This window comes from Typopeltis vanoorti, chromosome 15, assembly GCF_054136105.1.
Source record: "Typopeltis vanoorti isolate ZY-2024b chromosome 15, IOZ_Tvanoo_1.0, whole genome shotgun sequence".
NCBI lineage: Eukaryota > Metazoa > Arthropoda > Arachnida > Uropygi > Thelyphonidae > Typopeltis > Typopeltis vanoorti.
Window position 1 is genome coordinate 44,323,025 of NC_143563.1, and position 24,814 is coordinate 44,347,838.

The following is a 24,814-nucleotide window of genomic DNA, read 5'->3' on the forward strand; positions in this document are numbered from 1 at the left end:
GAAGTGGATGGAAGGAAATAAAAGCCCTAATTAAAAAAAGAAAAAGAAAAAAAGCCTTGAATTGAATGATCAGAATCGAACCTGTAAGCATTTCTTCAGTTGAGTTAGTCAGGAAGGTTACTATGGAAGTAACTTTGCAAGCGTTGAATCGAGTTTCCGAATTCCACAGTTAATGCTATTTTAGTACTGTATTTGAACAAGCAAGGAAATTTGCTAGCCTGATTGGCGTATTTCCTCTCTGACAAAAATTCTGTGGTTTGAATTTCACCTTTGACATGGATGTATAGTGTCTCTATATAGTTGGCCGAGTGGTTAGCGTATCTGCTCTCCAGCCAAAAGGCTGCGGGTTCGAATCTCACCGTGGGCATGGACGTTTGTGAAAATACTAGTGTTGGTGTAGATGATGAAAGTAATTGGTGGAGTGAGTGGTGGAGACGGAGAGTAGGTGCCCTCCCTCGATGAGTCTTTGGACTCCCTGGAGATGTCATGCAATAATAATAATATATACAACCACGACATTGCTATACCGTTAGCTATGCCCATTTACTACGCAGTATTATTTGTTTGTTAATTGCATATATGATCTCTTGCCGTTTTTTCTGTTTTTGCTGAAAGAAAAACCCGAATTTCTGGAAGAAGGTAAAAATAAACAAAACGCGCAGCTGCATGAAACCGGCTAACTCTTTCGGTCGAAAGAGTCCGGGTGCAGACTATTCTCGTCACAATGAGAATCTAACCCTTTTTTCTGGGATTGTTTCCCGTTCTTTCCATAACCCATCAGAATATCTCCTGAAATTCTAAAATTTTTATGAAGAAAATAACGGTTAACACATCTGAAAAAAATAAAGAAAGAAGATTGTCCCAGTATTTCATCATTGTTGCGATTTCATTTTTTCCCCCTGGGTGTTATCCATTATGCGCTTTATAAAAATGTTTGACACACGTGCCCTTAAAATTTTACTCGCAATTCGACAAATTTTAATCGAACTAATCAGTCATTGAATTTTATAATAAAAAATATACCAACCTCGCTATAAGTATAAAAAAAAAAAATCAAGCTAGAGGGAATAACTCCCACGTATCGCGTGATGATTGAGTGCGATGGTTCTATGCTCTGCTGAGAATGTTAGCCATTGCCCTTTGTGATCCGACACAAAGCGCAGTAGAGCTTGGTTAGGAGGAGTAGTGTACGTCATTGCAGTTCACTGTGATGTTTCTATTAATATTGTAATACAATAATTGCTCAACTTTTACGGAAAAGAGGTTGAAGTAAAAGTTGTATTCAAAGATATCAAAATGCAATTATATTACTACTTCTGGGGTTGTTTATTTATATTAGTGACATTTCAGAAAGTTTTATTGCAAATTCAATTAGACTCGCCTTCACTGCTTATAATTTTGCTCGCGAATGTTTATGGACCATTTGATGGCAGGCATATGTCTACGTGCTCGTGCATGTTAAACAGTAACATAATTTGTGGCAAGGAATGTTGGAATACATGAATACGCATTTATAACCTTTGATTTGTATTTACAAACTTTTGGATGGACACACAGTTAATCCGGCTCGCAAGATTATATATGTGTGTATTAGAAATGTTCTTGATTTTTGTTAAGAACATAGGGTCACAGTAATTTGTACGACTTGTCTGGGCATGATTCAAACGAATAAATAAAAAATTAATTACTCATTATTGCCGAGATAAAACAGCCTTGTGATTATCTTATATAAAAAAATCATAATTGATTCACGAGAAACGGTAGTGTATAACTGTAATTTAGGCATAGGTAGTTTCAAAAAGGAAATACGGTATATGGGATCTCCCTTAATTATAAACATCACCAGCTCTGAAATAAATTGCTTACAAGGAACACATGTGGTCGCTGTCCTTCTGGAAACCCACTCAATTTCACCCGCTCAAACTATTTTTCTCTTTCAATAAAGTGCATAGCCGATTTGTCTATTTTGCATGAGGAAGAAACTTCTTAGCTTCGTGCTATCTTAGCTCCTCGTAGAGCGACCGGAAGAACAGGATATTGCGCCCTTCGATTGGAAAAGACCTGAGTTCGATTCTCTTAAGTGCTTTTTCAATTGAAGGTGAGTCAGCTGATCTCACACGGAGATAGCAGGTTTTTTGTTTGTTTGTTTGTTTGTTTTTATTTTCCCTGGAAACTCGAGTTTTTCATCCCGCATATGGGCAAATCGGCCGAAAGAACACATGCAATTGACAGACAAAAAAAGACTGTAGTAATGGGTGGTAGATATCGCTTATATATGAAGGATTAAGTAGTTGAAACGGTGAGTTGTGTGCAATCTAGAGTGCCGTTTCCCAAGATGAGTTATTGGAGATATTAATAGTAATGTTTATCTATCTTCCAAAGTCAATACTTAGATTTAAGCGAAATACAGGGTGTTTCAAAAAGAATGTCCTGATTTGAAAATTGTATATCTCTGCAACTACGAACCACAAATGAATTCACATTGAGCATTTGTAATTGTGGCAAGTGAAACTTTAGGCCTTACTTGGTAATTTATTTTGTAACTATACCACATTTTCATTATTAAATATAATTATTTGAAATCGGGTCATTCTTTTTTGACAAACACCCTGTATATGCCGGATTGGTTTGCCAAGTGGATAGCGTATCCGCTCTTAAGCCAAGCGATATGGGTTCGAAACCCACCTTGGGCATGAATGTTTGAGTGTTCTTTACACATGCACCCATACAAAATACTCTCCCCAGATGAATTGGGTCACCATGATCCAAGTCATCTCGGGAGAGTATGTGTGCAGTTCAGTGTATTTTTGCGACTTGCTAGACAAAGAATTTTTTTTTTTTTTTTTTTTGGAAAAAAAAAAAAAAAACTCGGCCGAGATGATCGTAAAAAGTCATTTTGTTGAATTTCAGAGTTAAAAATTAATAGATAAATTTTAATCTTGAAGAAAATCTTGCATACTTATGCTAACAGTCAACTAACGCTATAATCATCAGAAAAAGTTCTAATTCATTGGCTAGAACTTGCAAGGTTTTTTTTGCAGATCTACCTTCATGAAAGTTACTCTGAAGATCGACAGGCACCACTTTAAATTCAGTGCTAAATAACAGCATCGGAATGCTTTTGTCAATTATAGACCATTATCGCATTTTTAAATATTTCATTGATCGCTAAAAATCTTAAAACATCCCCCAATTGCATTTGTAAACCATTTTCTATTTTTGAAATGGTTTTTGCAGCATCTTTTCGCATGCCTAAGTTAACGTAACCCCACCACCATTAGTAAATCGCTTTACGATGTTTACTTAGCTATAATGAGTTGTGCAGAGTTGTCAAAAATAACGGGAGGATATCAATCTAGCCATTGACTTACAGAATGAAACCAACGAGCATTGCCAAGGTCACATGCTTCGCTTTTCTAAGCACCTTGTTGTGAATGTTTTTAGCACGTGTTTCAAGAACTCTTGACTCGGTTGTTGAACTTGGTACCAAATAACTGCGCTATCAGCACTCTGAAGTGATAGTGACCCGCACTACCGAAAGTAAAATTTTTCCTTCGTTTTTAGCGGTACTCTCCCATTGATTAACAGGAAAAGAAAAACGATAACATAGAATGAATCATGCATATTCTGATCTGATAATTTAATGTCGTCACTATTAGTGAATCTTTCAAATTTTCATTCCAGATATGATAAAACAAATATTAAAACATGTATTCAGCAATAATTAAATACAATTAAAGTAGTTGTTTTTGAGTTATAATGAAAATTGGCTTCCTGTGCTTTTACAAAATTAGGTCAATTGGTGAGGAATCAAGCAGAAATAACAGTAGTGTGAAAGTTCACGAGTTAATATAGAGCATAGGCATGATCATGAACTAAAATCCTAATGATCTATGTATTAACAAAAATAATTTTCACAAAGAATAAACGTAACTTATTAGATATTTTGAAATTAGGGTAATGTAGCAGGTGGTTCACAGCTCTTTGTATCATCTTAAACTGCTGAGATTTTCCATAGTCGAGGTGGCATCAACCATACGTTTATTTATTTTGTCAGAAAGTTTCAGTTGAAGGTAAAATAGTCTGATATGGAGGTAGCAAGATTTCACCTGCCAAAAACTTGAGTATTTCATCATGTCAAAACAGTAAAACCAGTCAGAAGAGTAAATATAGTTAAGATATGATCTCACTGCATGTAGTTTTTTTTTTTTTTCCCGCCAAAGAACTTTGTTTAGAGGTGATAGCATGTACATGACCAAATTTTTCTGTCTCACAATATATAATGTAATATTGATGATTCTTGCAATTAACATGCTCAGTGAAGTAATTAGCAATAATAAGGGAAAGAACTTCATCTTAGATGTACCTTACATTTATTGGTAAAACTTGTTCTAACAAAATAGCCTGAATGAATTGCAAACACACACTGGAATTGCCAGTAGGAAAATCTTGAAATAATATGAAAAGCTTTCGGTATTGCGACCACATATTATTATTATTATTATTATTCAGGCCTCCATGGAGTCGAGACTCATCGAGGGGAGGTCCCCCCCCCTAAGAAACACAAAAGCTATCATACCACTCCTTAAACTCATTGACCGTTCTCGCTCTCAACATTCCATCAGGCAATGCATTCCATGGTTCAACCACCCTCCATGCAAAGAAACCACTCCTCACCGTCTTGCTCACAGTTTCCTTTCGTAACTTCCAGGGATGGCCTCTTGTCATCACCCCTTCCCGCTGTTCAACCAAACGAAAGAACTCCCCAGTGTCAACCCTGTAACTACCTCTCAACAATTTAAAAGTCGCAATCATATCACCTCTTCTTCTTCTATCCATCAAACTCTGCAGTCCACATTCCCTCAGCTGATCCTCGTAACTATCATTGTACAGTCCTGAAACCATCTTTGTTATCCGCCTTTGTACCCTTTCCACAGTTAATTTATCTCCTTCAAATCCTGGGGACCAAATCTGAGAAAAATAGTCCAAGTGTGGTCTGATCAGGGTCTTATACAACGGAATGATAACTGTTTTATCTCTGCAGGTCAGTGTTCTTCTCATTATTGCAGCAATCCTCTTTGTTACCTTCACCACCTTTGCAATATGTCCCTTAAATTTCATGTTTCTATCAATCATCAACTCCAGATCTCTTGTCTCCCCTATTTCCTCCAGTATAACTCCTCCCATAAAGTATGCAGTGTCCCATCGATGTTTCCCAAACCTCAAGACCTTACATTTTGCTGCATTAAACTGAAACCCCAATTCATTTGCCCATCTATCTAGCTTATTCAAATCCTCTTGCAGGACTGCCACATGTGCACTATTACTAATAATCCTTCCCAGCTTTGCATCATCTGCAAACAACTGAATATCCCCTTGCAATCCACTGACACTGTCATTGATATAAAGGTTAAACAATATAGGTCCCAGTACTGAGCCCTGTGGGACCCCCACTTGTAACCCTCTGCTTCCTTGAAACTGCCCCACCATACACAACTCCCTGATACTTATTGGACAGCCAATCCTGAATCCAGTTGACCCAGTGGTGCACTCAGGATTTAATCTTGAAGGGGGCCAAGCACTCGGGATTTAACCTTTGGGGGGGGGGGGGCGAGTTCAGTAGACACTTTGCGAATACACACTACACATCGCATACGACCTATAACTGAGCATCTGCAGTGATCGCTAATTCATAAGTAGCACACAACATAAATAAAAAAAATGAATTTTAATAAGGAAAAGATTTTTGAAAATTTTTCTAGTGTTTTTCCCTTTTCTTTGGGGGGTGCCCGGGCCCCTTCCCCCCCTGGGTGCACCACTGAGTTGACCAATCTGACATCCAGACCCATGTGCTGCAACTTAAATATCAGCTTATCATGTGGCACCCTGTCAAATGCCTTCGCTAAGTCTAAGAAAATGGCAGTATATGCCTTTCCCTCATCTAATGCTCTTACAACTTTATCATAAAAGGCTAGCATATTGCTAAAACAAGAGTGCCCCTTCACAAATCCATGTTGACTCTCATAGATAACATTACTTTCATCTGCCCAATGCTGTATACGTTCCTTCACTACTTTCTCCAAGATCTTACTAACTACTGATGACACACAAACTGGCCTATAATTAGACACTTACAGTCTGCTACTGCCCTTATGCAATGGCACTATCTTACCTTCTTCCATTCATTGGCACCTTTCCCACAGCCAGACTTTCGTTGAAATGCCAGCTCAAAGGCACTGTCAGTTCCCTAGCACATTCTCTCAAAACTCGTGGTGAAATACCATCCAGTTCCACAGCGTTACTGACATCAAGAGTACTCAGTATTTGAAACAAACTCTCTTCCTGTACCTCTAAACCTCGAACCTGCCCAATCCCTCCAGCATTAAAACTGACTCCTCCAGGATGAAATACTCCAATAATCTGTTCATTGAACAATTCCACTATGTCCTCTGCACCAGTCACTCTATTTCCATTTTTATCCCACAATATCATTCTTCCACAGTCATTTCTCTTTCTACTGGCCACATATCTAAAAAAAAAAATTCCCTGGGATTTTCTTTGGATCTTAGGGCCAATCTCCTCTCATATTCCAGTTTCGTCTTCCTTACCATACTAGTCACTCTTCTGGCTTGTGTCTTATACTCTTCATGCATCTTCTCTTCACCTATCTCCTTATCTCTTCCATAGCCTCTTTTTCGCATGCAATTCCTGTTTAATATTGTTTGTTATCCACTTTACTCCAAATTGTGTCCTCTTGTTCACTTATGGTATACAACTTACCATTGCTGCTAACAAATATTCTTTCATAATTTCCCACATACTAATGATATCCTGGCCTTCCAATTCCTCCCTCCATGAAACTTCCCCAAGTTGACATCTTAGACTATTATAATCACCTGCCTTATAATTCCACATACGTTCCCGTCTCTTTGATACTCCTGCATGTCTATTCATTTTCCAAGTCAAAACCATATGGTCACTCTCTCCAACTGGCAGGAGAGATGTCATCTCATTTATTATCAACTCTTCTGATGCTATAACCAAATCCTAAACTCTTGAACCTCTTGTTCCCTCTATTACATGTTGCCTAAGACCTTTATCCCTCAAAAATTCTAGAAATTCCATTCCCGTATTGCTACATGCATCTTCCTCTCCCCAGTTTATACTACTGTAGTTAAAATCTCCCATAACAATCATTCTTCTTGCACTTGCCAAACTCAACTGTCTAAACATTTCCTGGTCCCCGCCCTCTGTGCTCCTGGGTCTGTAGCAACACCCCACTAAATATCCTGGCTTGCCCACCTCTACCTCACACCATATGCTTTCAAAATCATTAGTGCCACTGTCTCCCAAAGTCTCCACTCTGAGAGGACATAGGTCGTCACTTATCATAAGCAGTACTCCACCACCACGCTTTCCCTTCCTATCCTGCTGAAAAATGCTGTACCCAGCGACTTCTGTTCCTGTTATTATATTCTCTTCTGGCAACCACATCTCAGTGATCCCAATAATTTTTGGCCAGGCTGATGCTATCTGCGCCACCAATTCTTATTCCGGATACTCCTGGCATTAGTATAAAGCATTAAATGCCATTGTTTCTATACCCAGCATTATCCCCTCTAGACTCCACTTGGCTCAGTGTTAGCTGATGTCATCCCCCTTCTCCCAAGTACCCATTAAGGTAAATAAAAAGTTGTATAAAAAAATTAGCAATTATAACAAGTTTTGTAAATCGTCACTTACATCACAGAGTACTAGTAAAAAAATTTATACATAACAAAAGACTAGAAACAATTAATTACATATTAAATGTTATAACTTCACAATTAGTATATACAAATATGTAACCAGAATAAAAATGTTAAATTCATTACTGTATTCGTGTTGAAACACTGCCAGTTGTTGCTGTCGTGTCCTAGGTCTTTTTTAGTCAATCATATCTGAACCCTTTCCAATATCTCTTCATCCTTTTAATCTTGAAGTAATTCCAAGCTTTCTTCCAAAGTCAGTAAAATAGTATACAGTGTTGCGACTAAAATCCATAGAACCAGAACAAAGTTCTGAGATCTTATTTTTGAAACCAAGAGTATTCTTTATATGGAATTTTCAGATGGACTATAATAAGAAGGAAAGATGTGTAGCAGGTTTTCAACTAGGCCAATCAGTTACAATCTGCTAAAGGTTCCAAGATTCATAAACAGGATATCCCCTGTTTATAACTCTGTGGTCAAACCATAGGACATTTTATCTTGTCAGTGTTTGCATATAATCCTAGAAAACAGTGTTAAGGCAAACCAACATAGTAATTTCTATGGTATCTGGACTTCTTGGTAGCACTGGAGATCAGATAATGAAATGGATTCACATTGGTTTTCTATGTATCTATCCATGCTTTGTAACAGGTGTAAAAATTATTTACACCTTATTTTTTCTTATTTTTTATTTGAATGTCACCAAGAAAGATTCTAAACTTATAGTACAGGATAGCACAAAAGTAGCGAAGAGGTTGGGAAAAAATCAACTTTTTGAAATTCAATGTTGTTCTAATTTTTCTTTTCAGAGCTTGTAAAATATATCTGGGAGATTCAGTATGGAACATTACACCATTATGCAACGAACCAAGAGAGCTTTATTTTGAACATCATTGTTCAGTAATCCAGACCCAATGAGCTTATTGCTGTCATATTAATGCGCAAAATGCATCCCTCTGAATCGATGATCCGACACTTGGTGGGACGTTTTCAGCACTTAAGTGCACGGTCTGGGGTGCAGTTACATCACGATGTGTTATTGGACCATTTTTCTTTGAAGACAACAATGGCAACGTTATAACTGTAACTGGTGAGCGATATCGCGATATGATCAACATTTTTTTAAGCCCAGCTCTTGCTGATACTCCAGAGATGTGGTTTCAACAGGATCGGGCCACATATGCTGCTCGAGCCACAATAGGGGGTCTTAAGGGAGATTTTTGGTGAACATATAATTTCAAGAAATTCTGCATTCAATTGGCCCACTCGTTTGCCAGATTTAACAGCCCCCTGACTTTTTCTTTTGGGGACATCTTAAGGAGAGGGTGTATCTGAATAAACCCAGAACCACAGAGCAGCTCAAGGAGAACATTCAAGCTGAAATACGGGAATTAACACCACATACTCTGACACGCGTAATGGAAAATCTTCTCAAAAGAGCCCAGCTTTGTGAAGCTGAAAATGGCAGTCACTTACAGGACATAGTCTTCCATACCGAGTTCATAAAATTCTCCATGGATTATGTTTTGAAGAGAAATAAATTCAAATCTTACAATTTAAAAAGTTATTATTGTAAACTTCCTCACTACTTTTGCACCACCTTGTACATTGGTACTACAGGTGACTGAATACAAGAATGATTTGCACTGTAAAATTTGATGTAGCTTGAAATTTTACAAGCACTTTACATTGATTTTTACAGAGGTCGCGTCTAACAAGATTGTAATATAAAGATAACATTTTATAAAAAGAATATATTTTATTGAATGATAAATTTAACCTGGCAAAAACAAAGTAAACAAAGAAAGGGTAATGTTTGCAAGAAACAAAAGAAAATGCTATGTCACTCCAACCTATATGTTATTGTTTAACAGCGTGCTTTTAAAACCATTGTTTACAAGTTCTGTGTATGCGCACCATCAAGGTCACTCTGAAAAGGGACCGCAAAATTCACAAGTGGTTCTGGTGTCTGTCTAATTGGATTTATGTAATATACCAGGAGAAGAAAGAACGGGTCGGTCAAAACAGAAGATCAAAGAGTTGCTCAGAATTCTTCGGGGGTCTCAACCCTTCACGCAAGGCCCTGAAGACGGTGGAATAAAAGGGGATTGAAGATCGACAGACTCTATTGGCAGTTAGAGGCACAAATTCCAGGAGTAGAATCCAGAGGACAGGACATTACGGCGAGCCATGCCAGAGGAGAAGCCAATCGGAATGACGAAGGAATTGCCAATGTAAATACCAGAGACCAGTGTCGGTCAGATGTCTTTTGTCACTGGAGGTCAACTGAAGCCACTAGCCGCAGAGTGAGCTTCAAGTGCCGGAGAATTTGCCCATATGCTGAAACCTCTTGCCTGAGCTTTTTGAGTACCAGAAAATTGCAGTCCATAGCCCGCCACTATCCCGACGAAATGCAAGCGAGACTCTCCAGACAGAAGCCTAAGGCCCGAGATGAAAGGAAAAGCATAGGGACTTTAGTGCAAGACTTTTGGATAAGTGTGCGACACAGAGCCTCTGTAAGTTTGTTCCATCTTTTGTTATGCATTCCCTTTTATAACCTAGGAGATATGTTATAGATGGACTGATAAGAATTAACTTAATAGTAATAAGATGTCTATAAGAGTCGATTGGCATGTTAGAAATTGGTATGAAATTTGTGAAATAACTTAACATTGTTAGCTAACATCTTTGCAAGTGGATTAGAATTTTAATAAGTTGATTTTGTAAGCAGAGAGTAAATAAGTATTTGTGCTAAAGAGTTATTTAGTGTTGAATTGGAAAAGTTCTATTTTTATGCTAAAGATTTAATAGATAGGGAGATTTCCTTCTCTACCTATCGTTTGATTCATGTACTTTTCATACTAGTGTAAATAAACGTGCTTTGTTTATATGTCAATAGAGTGCCACCTGATCTTTCTAATTACAATGCACCGTTCCTAAATAAATGCGAACCTAAGAGCGGTAACCAAGTAAGATAGCAGGAGCTTATAGTTAAGTGCAAATAGACCACGACTGTTTGTGTAAAGTTTTACTGAAGGAATTTGTGTTAGAGAGAGAAATCAACCAGCCGTATTACTTAGTTACACCAAATAAAACGATACTGGTGGTGCAGTCTTAACAAATTTTCTAGTATCCATAGGCATAGGACTCGTAGTGTGAAAGGTAGATAAACTTAATAAGAGAATAGAGAAAGTAGATTAAGAGAGGATAAGAAAGTAAAGATATCACAAAGGCGCAGTAACCAAAACAGGTTTACAATACAATAAATATACAATATAGGCAAACAGCCTTTGTTACAGCACCATATAAAAAATTACATTTTCTTAGTGTTTTTGTCTTTTATTGCTCCACCTTCTTTATTAGAAGGTAGAGTGAAATGCTTAGTCACTTCCTCTGTGACTAGGGAGCTGAAATTTGCACTTACATTCAGTGTGCAGCAATAAGTAAGGAAAATATGAAAACAAATTTTTAGATATTCCACAAAAGAACTGGAGTCACTTGGAGTGTGAGCCAGCTTTGCCACAAGTTTTCTCAACATGCATTACAAGTAATGCATGTTGAGAAAAAAGGCATTCATGTTATGAGACAACTCGTGGCAAAAGTAAGTAAAGCTGCCAATGGAAGCATTGCTTTGATGTAAATTAGAGTATTTTCCTAAAACACAAAACATAGCTGTAGAGAAAACAAAAGATTTCTGAATTAGTTGATAATGTTTTCTGTTTTTAGAATCAGTCATTTCATCTCTGTAGTTACTGAGACATTTACAAGCAATTCTCCCCTAATTTTAAGTATTTAATCATTCATTAATTTTTCTCCAATTTGTTTTTATCTCTAAATTATTCTGTGAATTTTTCAGATGGCAGTGTTTTTGTGATCAAGAGGGCTCTAAAGTTGTTACTGATAATGCATCTGGTGCTACAGCTGGTGAGGGACCAAGCAATGCCTTTGTTCAGGAACAGGTAAGGGACTAAAACTGTTTCTCTTACTATAAATACAACCAAAAGAATTATAATTTAAAATTGTAATTGCTTAACATGGTAAGTTTTTTATATGTGAATTCTACTAACAAAAAAAATTGCATGAGTGTACCAAAAGTTAAATAATCTGAAAACTGCTCTAGAGACCAAACAATAAATTTCAAACAACTTCTGGTCTCTAATAAGTAGGGTATTCAATTCACACAGAATGGTGAAAATTGCCAAAATAAGAATATAGTAACCATACTTGTTTAACATGTTGAGTATTTTTACATGTGAATCCCTTAGCTCCTCTGTAGAGCAACCGGAAGAACAGGATATTGTGCCCTTCGATTGGAAAAGACCTGAGTCTCACACGGAGATAGGTGTTTTTTTTTTTTCCCCTGGAAACTCGAGTTTTCGAATGATTCTATCTATATTAAGAGGTAGAATATTCAGTTCACATGGAATAATCTTGACCACCAAAATAAATTTAGTAACTATACTGAATGTATTACAATCACCACGGTGGACTAGTGTGATAATACTTGTAATAGTTATTAATGAATCCTTATGTCCCTAAAATGGGGTCGCAGGAAAAAAAACTTAATGTGCTGTTTTTTGTTCTGAAATTAAAAATTGTGATATATAAAACCAAAAAGGTATAAAACTGCCAGCGAAGGTTGGTCGATTGGTAGAGCATCTGCTACTAATGGCTCGCAAAAAGTTAAGCAAGTTTGAGCGTGGTTGGTAGTTAGAAGGGCATCAATCATTTGATGCTGTTGGCACACTCTCCCTTGATGAGTCTTTGGACTCCCTGGAGGTGTCACATAATAATAATAATTACATGGTATGAAAGATAGTTTCATTTATTGAAATTTTTATTTGATTAACAATCTTGAAATATCACATTTGTTTGACGTTTTGGCATGTTACAAAGAATTTGTCACTCCCACCAATGAACGATTGTAAACGATAATAAGTACATTAGTACTATGGATGGGCTACATGTATATTTTATATATACATATATTTTTTTATATAACACAAGTCCTGCTTCAAAGGTCAAACACAGAACTTTCTTCAAGCCACTAGACCTCACTAAGGAGAATCACTAATATCCATAGCTATGGTGGATTTGAACTTGTAGTCTGTTTGTTGCAGAACAAGTGCACTAAGCTCTTGACCAGCCAAGGCCAGCAATTTCTGAATGGCTGAATATGCCGTTCCTTGGTATTAACCTGAATTTTGTACTGGGCAGTCTATACAGATAACATTTAGATAATTAACAGATCATTGTTAATTATCTAATGTAGGTTGATGAACATATTTCCTGTTCACCAATCTGTATACATGTTTTTTTTTTTGACTCGGGATGAAGATTTTTTTAGGAATTCAGTATTTGTAATCTTAATCAAATGTCAAGCCAATCCAGTTTTTCATTTTAGTTGAATTATTTTTTTTAGTGACTCAGTTTGGCAAAAATGTTTGTAAATTAGGTAAAGCAATGACTATGCATTGTTTAGGTGGAAGGTCATAAAAATGATATTAGAAATCTACAGAAATATGTTTTCATTAGTTTTGGTTTCTGTTGGATATTTTGGGAAAAATATTTAGAATAATTCCCCTCTAGCTCAGCAGAATTTAATAACTTTGGTATTTTAAATCTGTACTAAAAATTAGGCGAAAGTTGAAAAAACTAAAATAAGTTTTTGTGAATCTCATTCACAAAACATAAACATATCATTTTATTTTTTTCCTTAATGATAAACCCATCCAGAAGTTGCTCAACCTATAATACATACTGTGGATGGACAAAAAAATTGAAGGATTTGAAGGTCTGTGGATTGTATTCTTTAGGAAATACATAACATGGGAGACTGTTTTAAAGACAGCAAGAGAAGGAATAAATGGACCAAAAAGTACTCTGTGAGTTTGGGTTTAATTGTGAAGGAATGGAATAGTTGCCATGAATGTTTTAATAGATTTGGAGGAAAGTTGGGGGAGTGGGGTTGAGAGAATTAGATTCCAATTCTGAGGAACCAGTAACTTTTGAAATAATTATAGAAAATAGCATAGCAGATTTTGATGACAAGGAATACAAGATAGTGTTCAAACCAATTTTAATTTGTGGATCTTAAGAGTTTGGTTAGAAAGAAAGCAATTAAACACCACAGACTTTCTGAGAAAAAAAAAATCGGGGATGTGAACAGATGTCAATGGCAGAATCATATATAAAATGAAATTATTATTAGAAAAGAACCTCATGTTAGCATTCGGTATTTGCCAGTTTGGTTTGGTTAGGCTAGAGTATTTGGAGAGTGGTTAGCAGTAGCACACTCTGGATTTAATCTTGGGGGAGGGGACTGAGTTGAGTAGACGATTTGATACACACTACGCATCGCATACGACCTATGACTGAGCATCTGCAATTATCGCTAATTCATAAGTAGTATAGAAACTGAAGATATGACACAACATAAATAAAAATGAATTTTAATTAGGAAAAGATTTTTGGAAATTTTTCTAGTGTTTTTTTTTCCTTTTTCTTGGGGGGGGTTCAGGGCCCATTGTCCCCACCCTCTGGGTGCCCACTGGTGGTTAGTGTTATCTGGTATTCTGGTAGTTGTGAACAGCTAAGATTGTTGGTAAATGCTTCAGCAGCTGTACCTGCTGTATTAAGTGAGGTTTGAAAAGGAAAACCACTTGGAGTTGTCAACACAAAAATCTCCAAAGAATAAAAAAATTGGACTGGATAAAATTTCTATTTAAAGAAAAAATCAAAACATTAAAATAGTTAGTATTAGGGAGCAATAAAGACAGTAATAAATGAATATGATGGAATGGAGCAGAGTTTTACTCAAAAAAACTGAAAAGGGAAGATTCTTAAGTTTTGAAGCATTCTAACGTGATATCAGAGGTTATATACACAGATGATACCTTTTGAGATGAAATTATAAAGAATGTACTTGAAAACTGAGGTGAGTAATGTTTGAACTGAAATTTGAGTAAAGGTATAGTTTTTCCAGGCAGGAAGTGGAAATAAGCGTTATTAAATTTGGAATTAAGATCACTGCATTTGAGAAATGAATCTGTAAGATTTTAGATTTGCCTTCACCCTCATTTTGTGTGTGTGATGTTTTGCTTTCCTTGATCCTCCATACTCATGGAGGATCACACTCAATTCCTCTGCAAGTCAAGCCCTCGGCACTGCTTCCCTAGTGCATCTTCTCAGACATCATTCAAGCAACATGGCAGAATAGTTAAAGCAAAGTTATTTACTAACTGATCTAGAAGTCTCCTAAAGCATAGCCATTAGGTTTGTTGGATATATTGTCTAATGGCCCAGTCTGTGGAATAGTCATTTGAAAGCTGTATCCTGAGAAAAAAAACAAAAAAAACATTGGCCTTTCCATAATGTCCATTATAATTCTGAAAACATTGCTCATATTGCATGCTCAAAGAATTAGAGAAAAACCAAACTGGATGTTTGGTTTTTCTCCAAGCAAAAATCATTTGTCTAAAATCCAAATGATTTTTGTTTCAAGCATCTAGTAAGCAAAACACTGATATATTACAGTGGGTGATGATACTCATCTATCACTCAGTTGTGCCTTGTACCACGAAGGCTCCATCTTTCCTCTGATGGATGTGGGCACCCAACTCCAAGATCAACCTAGACCCCAATGTCTAGCGGATATATCTCGCACTGCTAACATGCCCACTTATGTAAATGTGTAGCTTTGACTTTTCATGATTGCATTCTATCTTGGCTCTCTCAAAATGATTACCTTCATTCCTTTTTTAGGCCATTATTAGTTCATTATAGTATTGTCATTGGGTTGGATAATTCAGATCTGATCCCTTCTCTACTAACCATACATGGAACGTTTTCAAGCCACTTCATTATTTTCAGTAAATAGAGTGGTTGTCTCACTAGGAAATAAACTATCTGCCATCTAAAGACCTTCATATCCATGCCCATTATGAAATATGGACCCATGATGTATTGGTTGAATAGCTGATACACCATCCACTCAGCCAACCAGGTTGCTGTTGTGATTATGAATGATATCATGCAATACAAGAACTGTTACATAAGATAACATTTCTTGTATTTGTAACTTATTTGTTCATTAGAATGATGAAATGAAGTTTTAATTTCAAACCTAACCAAGTTCAAAAGTATACAAGAATAAGCGTTTATAAAGTTTTGGCAAGACCTTCTCTACTGTACAGAAGTGAATTATGGACCATAAAAACTGCAGAAGATAAAAGAATAGAAACTGGGAAAATGAAATTCCTGTGAAGGACAGTAGGTTATACTCTCTGCGACAAAAAAAAAAAGCTTAAAAATACAAAAAGAACTAAAAATACTCAGTATTGGACAAAGTATGCGAATACTGAAAGAAGTGGATTGAACATATTGAAAAGAATGGGTAGTTCAAGACTACCCTGAAATACTCTGATACCACCCAGTTTGAGAAGATAAAAGTTAGGGATGACCAAGGGAAAGATGGAATGAGACTGGAACAGGTCACTGGGCCTAAATCCCTGAAAGGATAATGATGAAAGAATTAATCTAATTTTAAATCCCATCTGGCTCTAGAATATTGTGGACTGTGGAAATTACAACTTTTGCCATTGTAAAGAATTGAACGTATTTTTGCTGCAGTAGGTACAAAATGCAAGCAGATGAAGCTTCATTCTTTTATATAACAAAATTAAAAATAAAAAAATAAAAATTCTCCCTATGTGTGCTACTTTCTAATTTACTTCAGAGACTTGAGTGCATTATTGTGTAAATCTAAACTTTTGTTGTGCAGATTCTGAAATTTCAGTTTGAGTTTTTTTCCATTTTTTGCATATTTGTCTGAAGCTCATAATGCCAACTTGCATTTTAATTTTTCATGCTGCAAATATAACTTTTGTCTTTTGTAAGGAGACTACAAAATGTTGAAATTCCCATTTTTCATCAGCATTCTGCTTTCTTCTTTAAAATCCTGTTTTTTGTAAGCAGAATCCTGCATTGCTCTACACTAGATATAGCAGATGGTGCTCATTTGTGCAAATTTTCACCTTATGTGTTCTTTTAACCCAGCATTTTTTAATTTCTTACATTGAATGAGATCCACTGTAAACAGCAAAGGAAAGCCTCTGTAGTGTAGATGGATGACACAGTTCCCTTTGGTTTTGGCCAGAGATTAGTCAACTGGGTTTCTCAGCTGAAGCTGAGTTAGCCTCTGTTTCAAGGCTTTTCCCTTTGGGAAACAGTTTTTTAATCCCGACAAAACACACAGTAACCAGAGTAAAAAGGTGTATAGTCTAAATATAAATGTATGAAGATGATGTGTTGCTTGTTTCATCAGCGAAGGTAGCAGTATATTTGAGCTATACTAAGAAAACATTGTTTTAAATTTTTTTTTTTTTTTTTTTTTGTATGATTGTGTTTCCTTTTTTCATTCTAGATACAAGTATTCTTCAGTAGTGTTTGTTGTAATTTTGTTCTTTTGTGTTCTTACTGCTTTCTGAAAATGATGTTTGAAAGGAAATGCATATCTGCAGCATGCAAAGCTTCAGCATGAAGATAGTTTTGTCCTGGGCTTTTCTTGGTAAATGCCATGTGAGAATTGTTTTATGTATGCATCAAAGAATGTGAAAGATTTGCAGACTGTTTGGATGAACAAAAGTATTAATGTATATTTTAATGAAAAAATTTTCTATAACTAAAAACAATTAATAGAAAACAAGAATTTAGCAGTTATTACCCAAATAAAATACACTGACTAGTCTCACCACCTAAAAGAGAAATGGTAGCTTCTTCAGGGTTAGAAGCATCAAAACAAATATAAATACAATGAACATGAAGTTGATTAATCATTGAAAAACTATTACAATACAGATTTGCGAGTTCATGCTGGACAGTAAATATAAAAACGTGTAGCATGCATTAGCTGTCTGCAGTTAGCGATAGAACGTGTTTGGTGAACTTGAAATCTCTAATGTTGAAAGATTTAATGAGAGATTTCCATATATCACTCAGTGCCAGTCCTTGGTTTTTATTCAATGATCCATGTGAATGAATAACTTCAATTGATTCCTTCCATTGTCTGGAATAAAGGTTCTCTTCTAAATAAGGCATGGTTGAAGCATTCCAATCGACCACAAACCATGTGGTCGATTGGTATTAGAAGAATGACTGGCCAAACCAGATGTCATTTCTTTTTGTGGTCAACATCTGCAACATATTTTTCTTCTTTCTCATCTCAAATCCACAGCTTGGCTTTCCTGTGTAGGCCAAACCCATATGAACATGGAACAGGGTATTTGTAGAAAGATGTGCTATCTTTAGGAAATCCCAGGAATTACGAACAGCTTGAATTGGAATAAAAGTTACTCTGGTATTGTGATCTTTGAAAAGAGAAGCTATTTTAATTGATAAACTTCCAATATATGGTATTGTGATGGAGTCTGTGTTGGATTTGGAAATAAAATCCTATTAACTATTTTCTTGGAATAGCCATTGAGAACAAAGGAATTAGTCTGAAGTTCTTTAGTTTGTGATTGTGCCTAATTTTTGAGAAGGAGGTGAAGAGATGAGGCATGACGATAACATCCTGTATGGGAAGATGTAGTGGAATTATTGAATGAGCACTTATCAGTGTATATTATACCAGTGCAAATGATGCTGCACAACATGTAGAAGGAAGGTAAGTATTAGGAGTGAAAGAATCAGGTGTTGATTTGGTTTGATGTTAATAAAGCTATGGAAATGGATGACCTATTACCATGTATTTTTAAGGAATGTACAAAACATTTAGCTATGCACTTAACCTAGTTATTTAATGAAAGTGTTGCAGTGAGTAACATTCCTAAGGAGGAGTGGAAAAAACGACAACATAGTACCACTCTACAAGCATAGTTAGGGGGAACAAAAGTTCCAGTTATAACTTAGTCTATCTGCCATTGTTTCAGTGTTGAAGAGATTGATTAGAATACAGGATTGGCTTGCTGGACAGAATTCTTTGATGGTCAGCATAGATTTGCAAAGGGTAGATCTTGTTTAGTGTTAGATAAGGGAGATTCATACACAGTGATATTCTTGGACTTTGCAAAAGCATTTGATAGATTATCTCATAAGTTGGTGTATGAGATGCAGAGGATGGGAATGGATAGTATATTGGTTAGGTGGATTGGAGGTTGCCTCTCTGAACAATACCAGCAAGTTGCATACATGGAGCAATGTTTCAAAAAAATAAGGGTAACCAGTAGTGCACCTTTATTTAGGTTAGGGTTCTGTTCTTGGGTACATTCTGTATAACTTGTTTGTTAATGATATTTCATGTGGATTTGGCAATCTTCAGTTGTTTGCTGATGCATATTTAGGATTATAAGGAACACTGCTGATAATTCCCTTTAGGAAGATTTGAATAGACTTTTAGCTTGGGTGAATGAGTGGGGTTTGTAGTTTTAATAAGTGCAAGGTGTTGCATTTTGGAGTTTGGAGATATGACTGTACTATATTAATGGAACTATACTAAGAAGTGGATGAGATTTGAGATCTGAGAGCAATAGCTGACAATAGACTAAAGTTTAGAGGACATACTGCAAAGACTGCACATTGTATTGCTGTTATGATACAAAATGCACTGACATGTAGGATAAGGAAGTGGTTGTACCATTTGTAATAAAGCTCTGGTCAGACCACACTTGGACTGTTATGCTCAGATTTGGTCACCTAGTTCTCATGTGGAAACATTGGAGAAGGTCCAGAGATGAGTGACTAAAACAGTATAAGGTCTCTGGAATGTTGGCTTTGGAGGAAGGTTAATGGAATATAAATTACAGTTTAGTGGATAGGAAGAAAAGAGGGGATATGGCAGAGTTGTTCAAGTTAGTGAAGAAATTTTTTCAAATTAACACAGAGGGAATGAACCAGGAATCATCCCCCTGGAAGTTGTGTAAGAGTGGTGAAGAGTGTGAGGATTCACTTCTTTATTTGGAGAATTATGGGTGAATGAAATACATTGCCAGAATGTCATTAATGCAGCAAGTTTAATTTTGAGATTCAAGATGATTATGTCAACTGAATGAGTCCCCTTTCTCCACAATGGGTGTTGGCACCCATAGAGGATGTGATAATAATAATAATGATGATAAAGCAGTTTAGAGACAACACTAATGTCATAACTTTCATAGCCTTAGTTCCTTTAATGCAATCCAGCTAGTGAGAGGTTTGAATTACAGCTACTGACGTGATAGTTAACACTTCATCCAAAAGAAAAAAAAAATCGGAACCACTTTTACTTTACCATAAATCTGGTATTTGTTGTGTTATCAAAATCACCCAATTTGTTTTGAGCAATATACAAAAAAAGTATTCACCATGTCACAAATTCCTACTGATAATATAGGCACTAATGTTATGCCATGTAATAATTTTTTTTTGTTCAGATTAATTTTTGCTTTAATTAATGTTGAGCCCCATTGGTATTATCTCTGTATTGTGTATTGTTTTTATGAAATTTAAATTAAAGAGCAAAAAAATTATGTATCTCTGCTAACTATAATACATTTCAGTGTATGACATTAAGAAACTCTATAGCATACGTCAGTTTTATAATAATAAAAAAAATTTGCCATTATCAATTCTCCTACTACTTTGACATCTTGAAATAGTGATTGATGTTCTTATTTTATGCTTCACTTCTGTGTTTTATGCAAGAAAGTGTATAAATATTAACTCTCCTAGTTAGTATTAAGGAAATAAATATAATTACTCTGTCTTGCTTTTGCAGATTTCGGGAGTGGATATTACTGGAAAAGCTGCATCCTCTTCTGATAAGGGGGATCAGCATTCAGAAACTAAATCAACTACCCAGGAGGAGAATGCACTGTAATTATATAATAATATAGATCAGTTTATATATATTGCAATCTTTCATGATAATTGTAAAATATATTTTTACAGAATATTCTCCCAAGAGTTATATAGATAAAACAATTGATTTTGCATTGGTTATCTGTCTGTTGTCTGTACATTGCCTAAGCCTAAATATTTAAAGAAGTGATTATCAGAATATGCAGAACAGTTTCATGGTTTTTCCTGGTCTCCAACATCCTGAAATTTCAACTCTTCCAGAGCAAAGTAGGAAAAATCCAGTGGTCAGGTAGACTCAGCACAAGGATGGAATAATATATATAAACAGTCTACCAGAATAGACAATACGAAGCAAGATGAGTCTTAGAAAACATTGGATGGATGCCAGATTGTAGGTATATCTGTTCAGACTGGATCACAATTATTGACAGCTAGAGCTTATGATCAATTGAATTTTACAGCTCATCATACCGTGCCTTGAACACATTCAAACTCCTTGCAGACACCACACTCTCAGGCAAGGGATTCCAATCATTCACAACTCTGCACGAAAAAAAAAAACCTGCCTCTCACTCCCCTACTCAAGAGGGTGAACTGGTTCTCTCCTGATCTCCCACTATTTTCTGTAGAACTTCTCCAGCATTGATTCTATAACAACCCCTTACCAACTTGTAGGTCTCTGTGATATCTCTCCTCTTCCTCCTGTCCACCAGACTGCAAATTACATCTTCTCAATCTTTTCTTGTACTCGACATTCCAGAGGTCAGAAAACTACCTTGGTCAATTGCCTTTGGAAGCTTTCCAACATCTCTTCATTCTTCTGAAAATCAGGTGACCAAATCTGGGCACAGTAGTCCATGTGTGGCCTAATCAAAGCCTTATACAACGGAACAAGAATCTCCCTACTTCTACACGTTAATGTCCTCCGCATCATTCCCAGAAGCATACTTGTTGTCTTCACAATTTTGGCTATTTGTCTCTTAAATTTCATATCCTTATCCACTATCACCCCAAGATCTCTTATTTCTTCCACCTCCAACAATATATCCTCACCAAGCATAAATTCTGCATCTCATCTTTGTTTTCCAAATTTTAAAACCTTACATTTTGCAACTTTGAACTCACACCTCCATTTCCGTGCCCAATCACTAAATTTATTTGAGTCTTCTTGTAAGGCCACAACATTTTCACTACTCTTCATGGTTTGTCCCAACTTTGCATCATCTGCAAACAACTGAATATCTCCATCCAAATCTTCACCTATATCGTTAATATACAAGTTGAACGGTAATGGCCCCAAAACAGACCCCTGAGGCACTCCACTAGTGACTCTCCTTTTCCTGGATATTGCTCCCCCATACACAACTTGTTGATACCTATCAGATAGCCAGTCTCCAATCCAATGCACCAATCTAATATCCAACCCCATCTGCACTAGTCTGACTGTCAACCTATCATGAGGTACTCTATCAGAAGCCTTTGCAAAATCTAAGTATATTACTGTGTATTCTTCTCCTCTGTCTAAGGAAGCAGTAACTTTATTGTAATAAGTAGATTACTAAAACTTGACCTCCCTTTAGCAAATCCATGCTGTCCATCAAAGATAATACCATTGTTGTCAGTGGTATTATCTTAGTTCTCACAAGCTTCTCCAACAACTTAACCACAACCAGCACATATAGATGGATTGATATGGTACAAAGTACCTTAGACGATAGAAATAAGATTTGATATAATGTTGGAGTCTTGACAAGTAACAGACTGATTTGGAGGAAAATTGTAGATAGGAAGTTAGTAATGATGTAAATTTTTCATGTAGTACTATCATATCCTGTACACCCCCCCCCTCTTGAGGGTACATGGCAGGAATTTGATGACGATGATGATTGTTTAAAATAAATTGTAGAAGAACAAATTTTATGAGCTTTGTCAACAAAGGAGTTGATTACACCATATTTCTGACAAGTATGATGATGATGAGAGTTAGAATCAATGTATTTACCAGTATGAATTGGTTTTCTATATATTGAGAACTGTAAACTGCCATTTGGTTGATGTAGAATAAAGACATCCAAAAAAGGAAGACAATTGTTGTCTTCTACTTCTAGGGTAAATTTGATTCTCGGGTTAAATTGAATTATATATAAGAAATTCATAAAGATCAGACAAAGAGGAGTTCCATACAGCAAACACATCATCAACATATCGGTACTAAACCAATAGTTTAGGTGTAAAAATGTCAGAATATATTGTTCGAAATGTTCCATAAGGTAATTGGCTAGGGTTGGAGAAAGGGGAGTCCCGATAGCTGTTTCCTCAATCTGTTTATATAGTTTGTTCTGGCATCTAAAGTATCCTGAATTAATTACCAAGTTGAATAATTTTACAATATCTGGAGGAAAGTCTTTGTAAAGCAAATCAATCGTATCTGTCAGAGAGATTTTTGTAGAGTGAGACTACATCAAAACTATCAAGATAATTTGTGGGTTGTAAGGATAATCCTGAAATTTTATTCTTAAAATCTGTTGAGTTTTTTATGAAGGAAGCAGAATTTTCAGTAATTCTACAAAGAAGATTAGATAAATATTTTAATATTTTATACGTAGGAAATCCAATGCAATTCACAATAGTTTTTGACAGCACATATTCTTTATGCAATTTAGGAAGGCCATATAGTCTTGGAGCAAAAGATGTGCTGTTAAGACAATGCGCTTTCCATCCAGCTTGCAAACTTAAAACTTTCCTTATCTCACCAAAAGACAAATATCCTCCTCTATCTTATCTTGGAGTTTATAGAATCCTCCTGCTCTTGTGGCTTATGTTGTTATGGATAAACTGGTCGATCTGCACAAATTCATCTGAAAGAACATCAGGAATACATTTATCTTAACAAACTCAACAAATCCAGTTTAGCAAATCATGCTTTATCTGCAAAACACAGAATTCAGTGGAACAAAACCAATGTTACACAAAAGTTACTTTCTTCTAGAAAAACTCTACAAAGAAAGCTGTGAAGCACATATTCACAACCCAAATCTGAACAAAAAATGATTGCCTTAAACTTTCTCAATTTTGGGAAGTTATATTAACCAATACTCACCATTCATGCGTTCCTTAATTGTAATTGAATATTGTTTATAATTGAAAAATAATTAACTAAATCAATTTATTGTAATTTATTTTGAATATCTATTAATGCAGATGAAGCTATTCTCCTGCAGCCGATATTGCACATATCACATACTTTCAATTGTTCTTTTTTGAGTTTTCCTATAACTGTATTGACAATGGCTATGATACTTAGCTGAAAATTTTACAATAAGAATATTAAATGTGTTTCTGGTATTAATATTTTATGATGAATTCTTCCACTTAATTCTTGATTTTCAGATGGATTAGTCATGAGATATGTAAACAGAATTAAATCTGAGTTATAATGTAGCATTTAATAAGAACAGATAATCTGTTCCTTGCAGTTTCAGATTTTAGACTGTTTGTAACAATATATGAAATTGATGACACATAATTAATATATAAGAAATAAATGTTTGTGCTTTCTAGTATGGCTCTGCTAAAGTTTGTTGTAACAAAATCATTATGTTGTATGAAAATAACCTCTAGCTTCTATAAATGATAAATTTGGAAGAAATTAGTAAGTTTTGGGATGTTTTTTCTTAATATTATGACTGTCCTTAGTTTAGGAAAAATGCAAGAATGTGATATTGATACTTTGTGATTTTGATATCTTCAATTTGAAGCAAGATTATTTCTGTCATTTATTGGAATATTTCCTTCTCATTTCTAGTAGTAGTAACCAGTGTTTCTGGGAACCATCTGCAAAAAAAAGGTTGAAGCCTATAGTATAATACTACTGTGTATATGGGAGGGTCAGTGGTTAAATAAACCTGTAACTCTATTCTTGAACTCAAACATGGTTTTTATGCCATACAAACCTGTAATAAAAACTCAAATAACAATGGTATAATGCTGTTGAAGGAAATCAGCTACCTTCTAAGTAGTAGTAGCCAATAGAACTTCAGAAGAATCTTGTCTTTTAACATTAAAAATGTGGATGAATATCATTTTTTTGTAATATTCAATTTTAATTGTAAAATGTGTGATGAAAATGTCACATTGATTCAGTACAGGTTGATTAAAGATTTATTTTTTCAAGTATTTTAATTCCAAACCCTTCCAGTGCATATGTACTAATTTTTTTCTACACA

General features: G+C 35.6%; 1 protein-coding gene across 1 annotated transcript in view; it reads left to right on the forward strand.

Moving 5' to 3' along the window:
• The window catches only part of LOC150098723 (SUN domain-containing ossification factor), a 265,907-nt gene that overhangs the window by 52,780 nt on the left and 188,313 nt on the right, over positions 1-24,814 (forward strand). The window contains exons 2-3 of the mRNA XM_090405371.1: positions 11,608-11,710; positions 20,506-20,603. Of these exons, the coding sequence (XP_090261497.1) occupies positions 11,608-11,710; positions 20,506-20,603 (201 nt within the window). The remainder of the gene's footprint in view (positions 1-11,607; positions 11,711-20,505; positions 20,604-24,814) is intronic.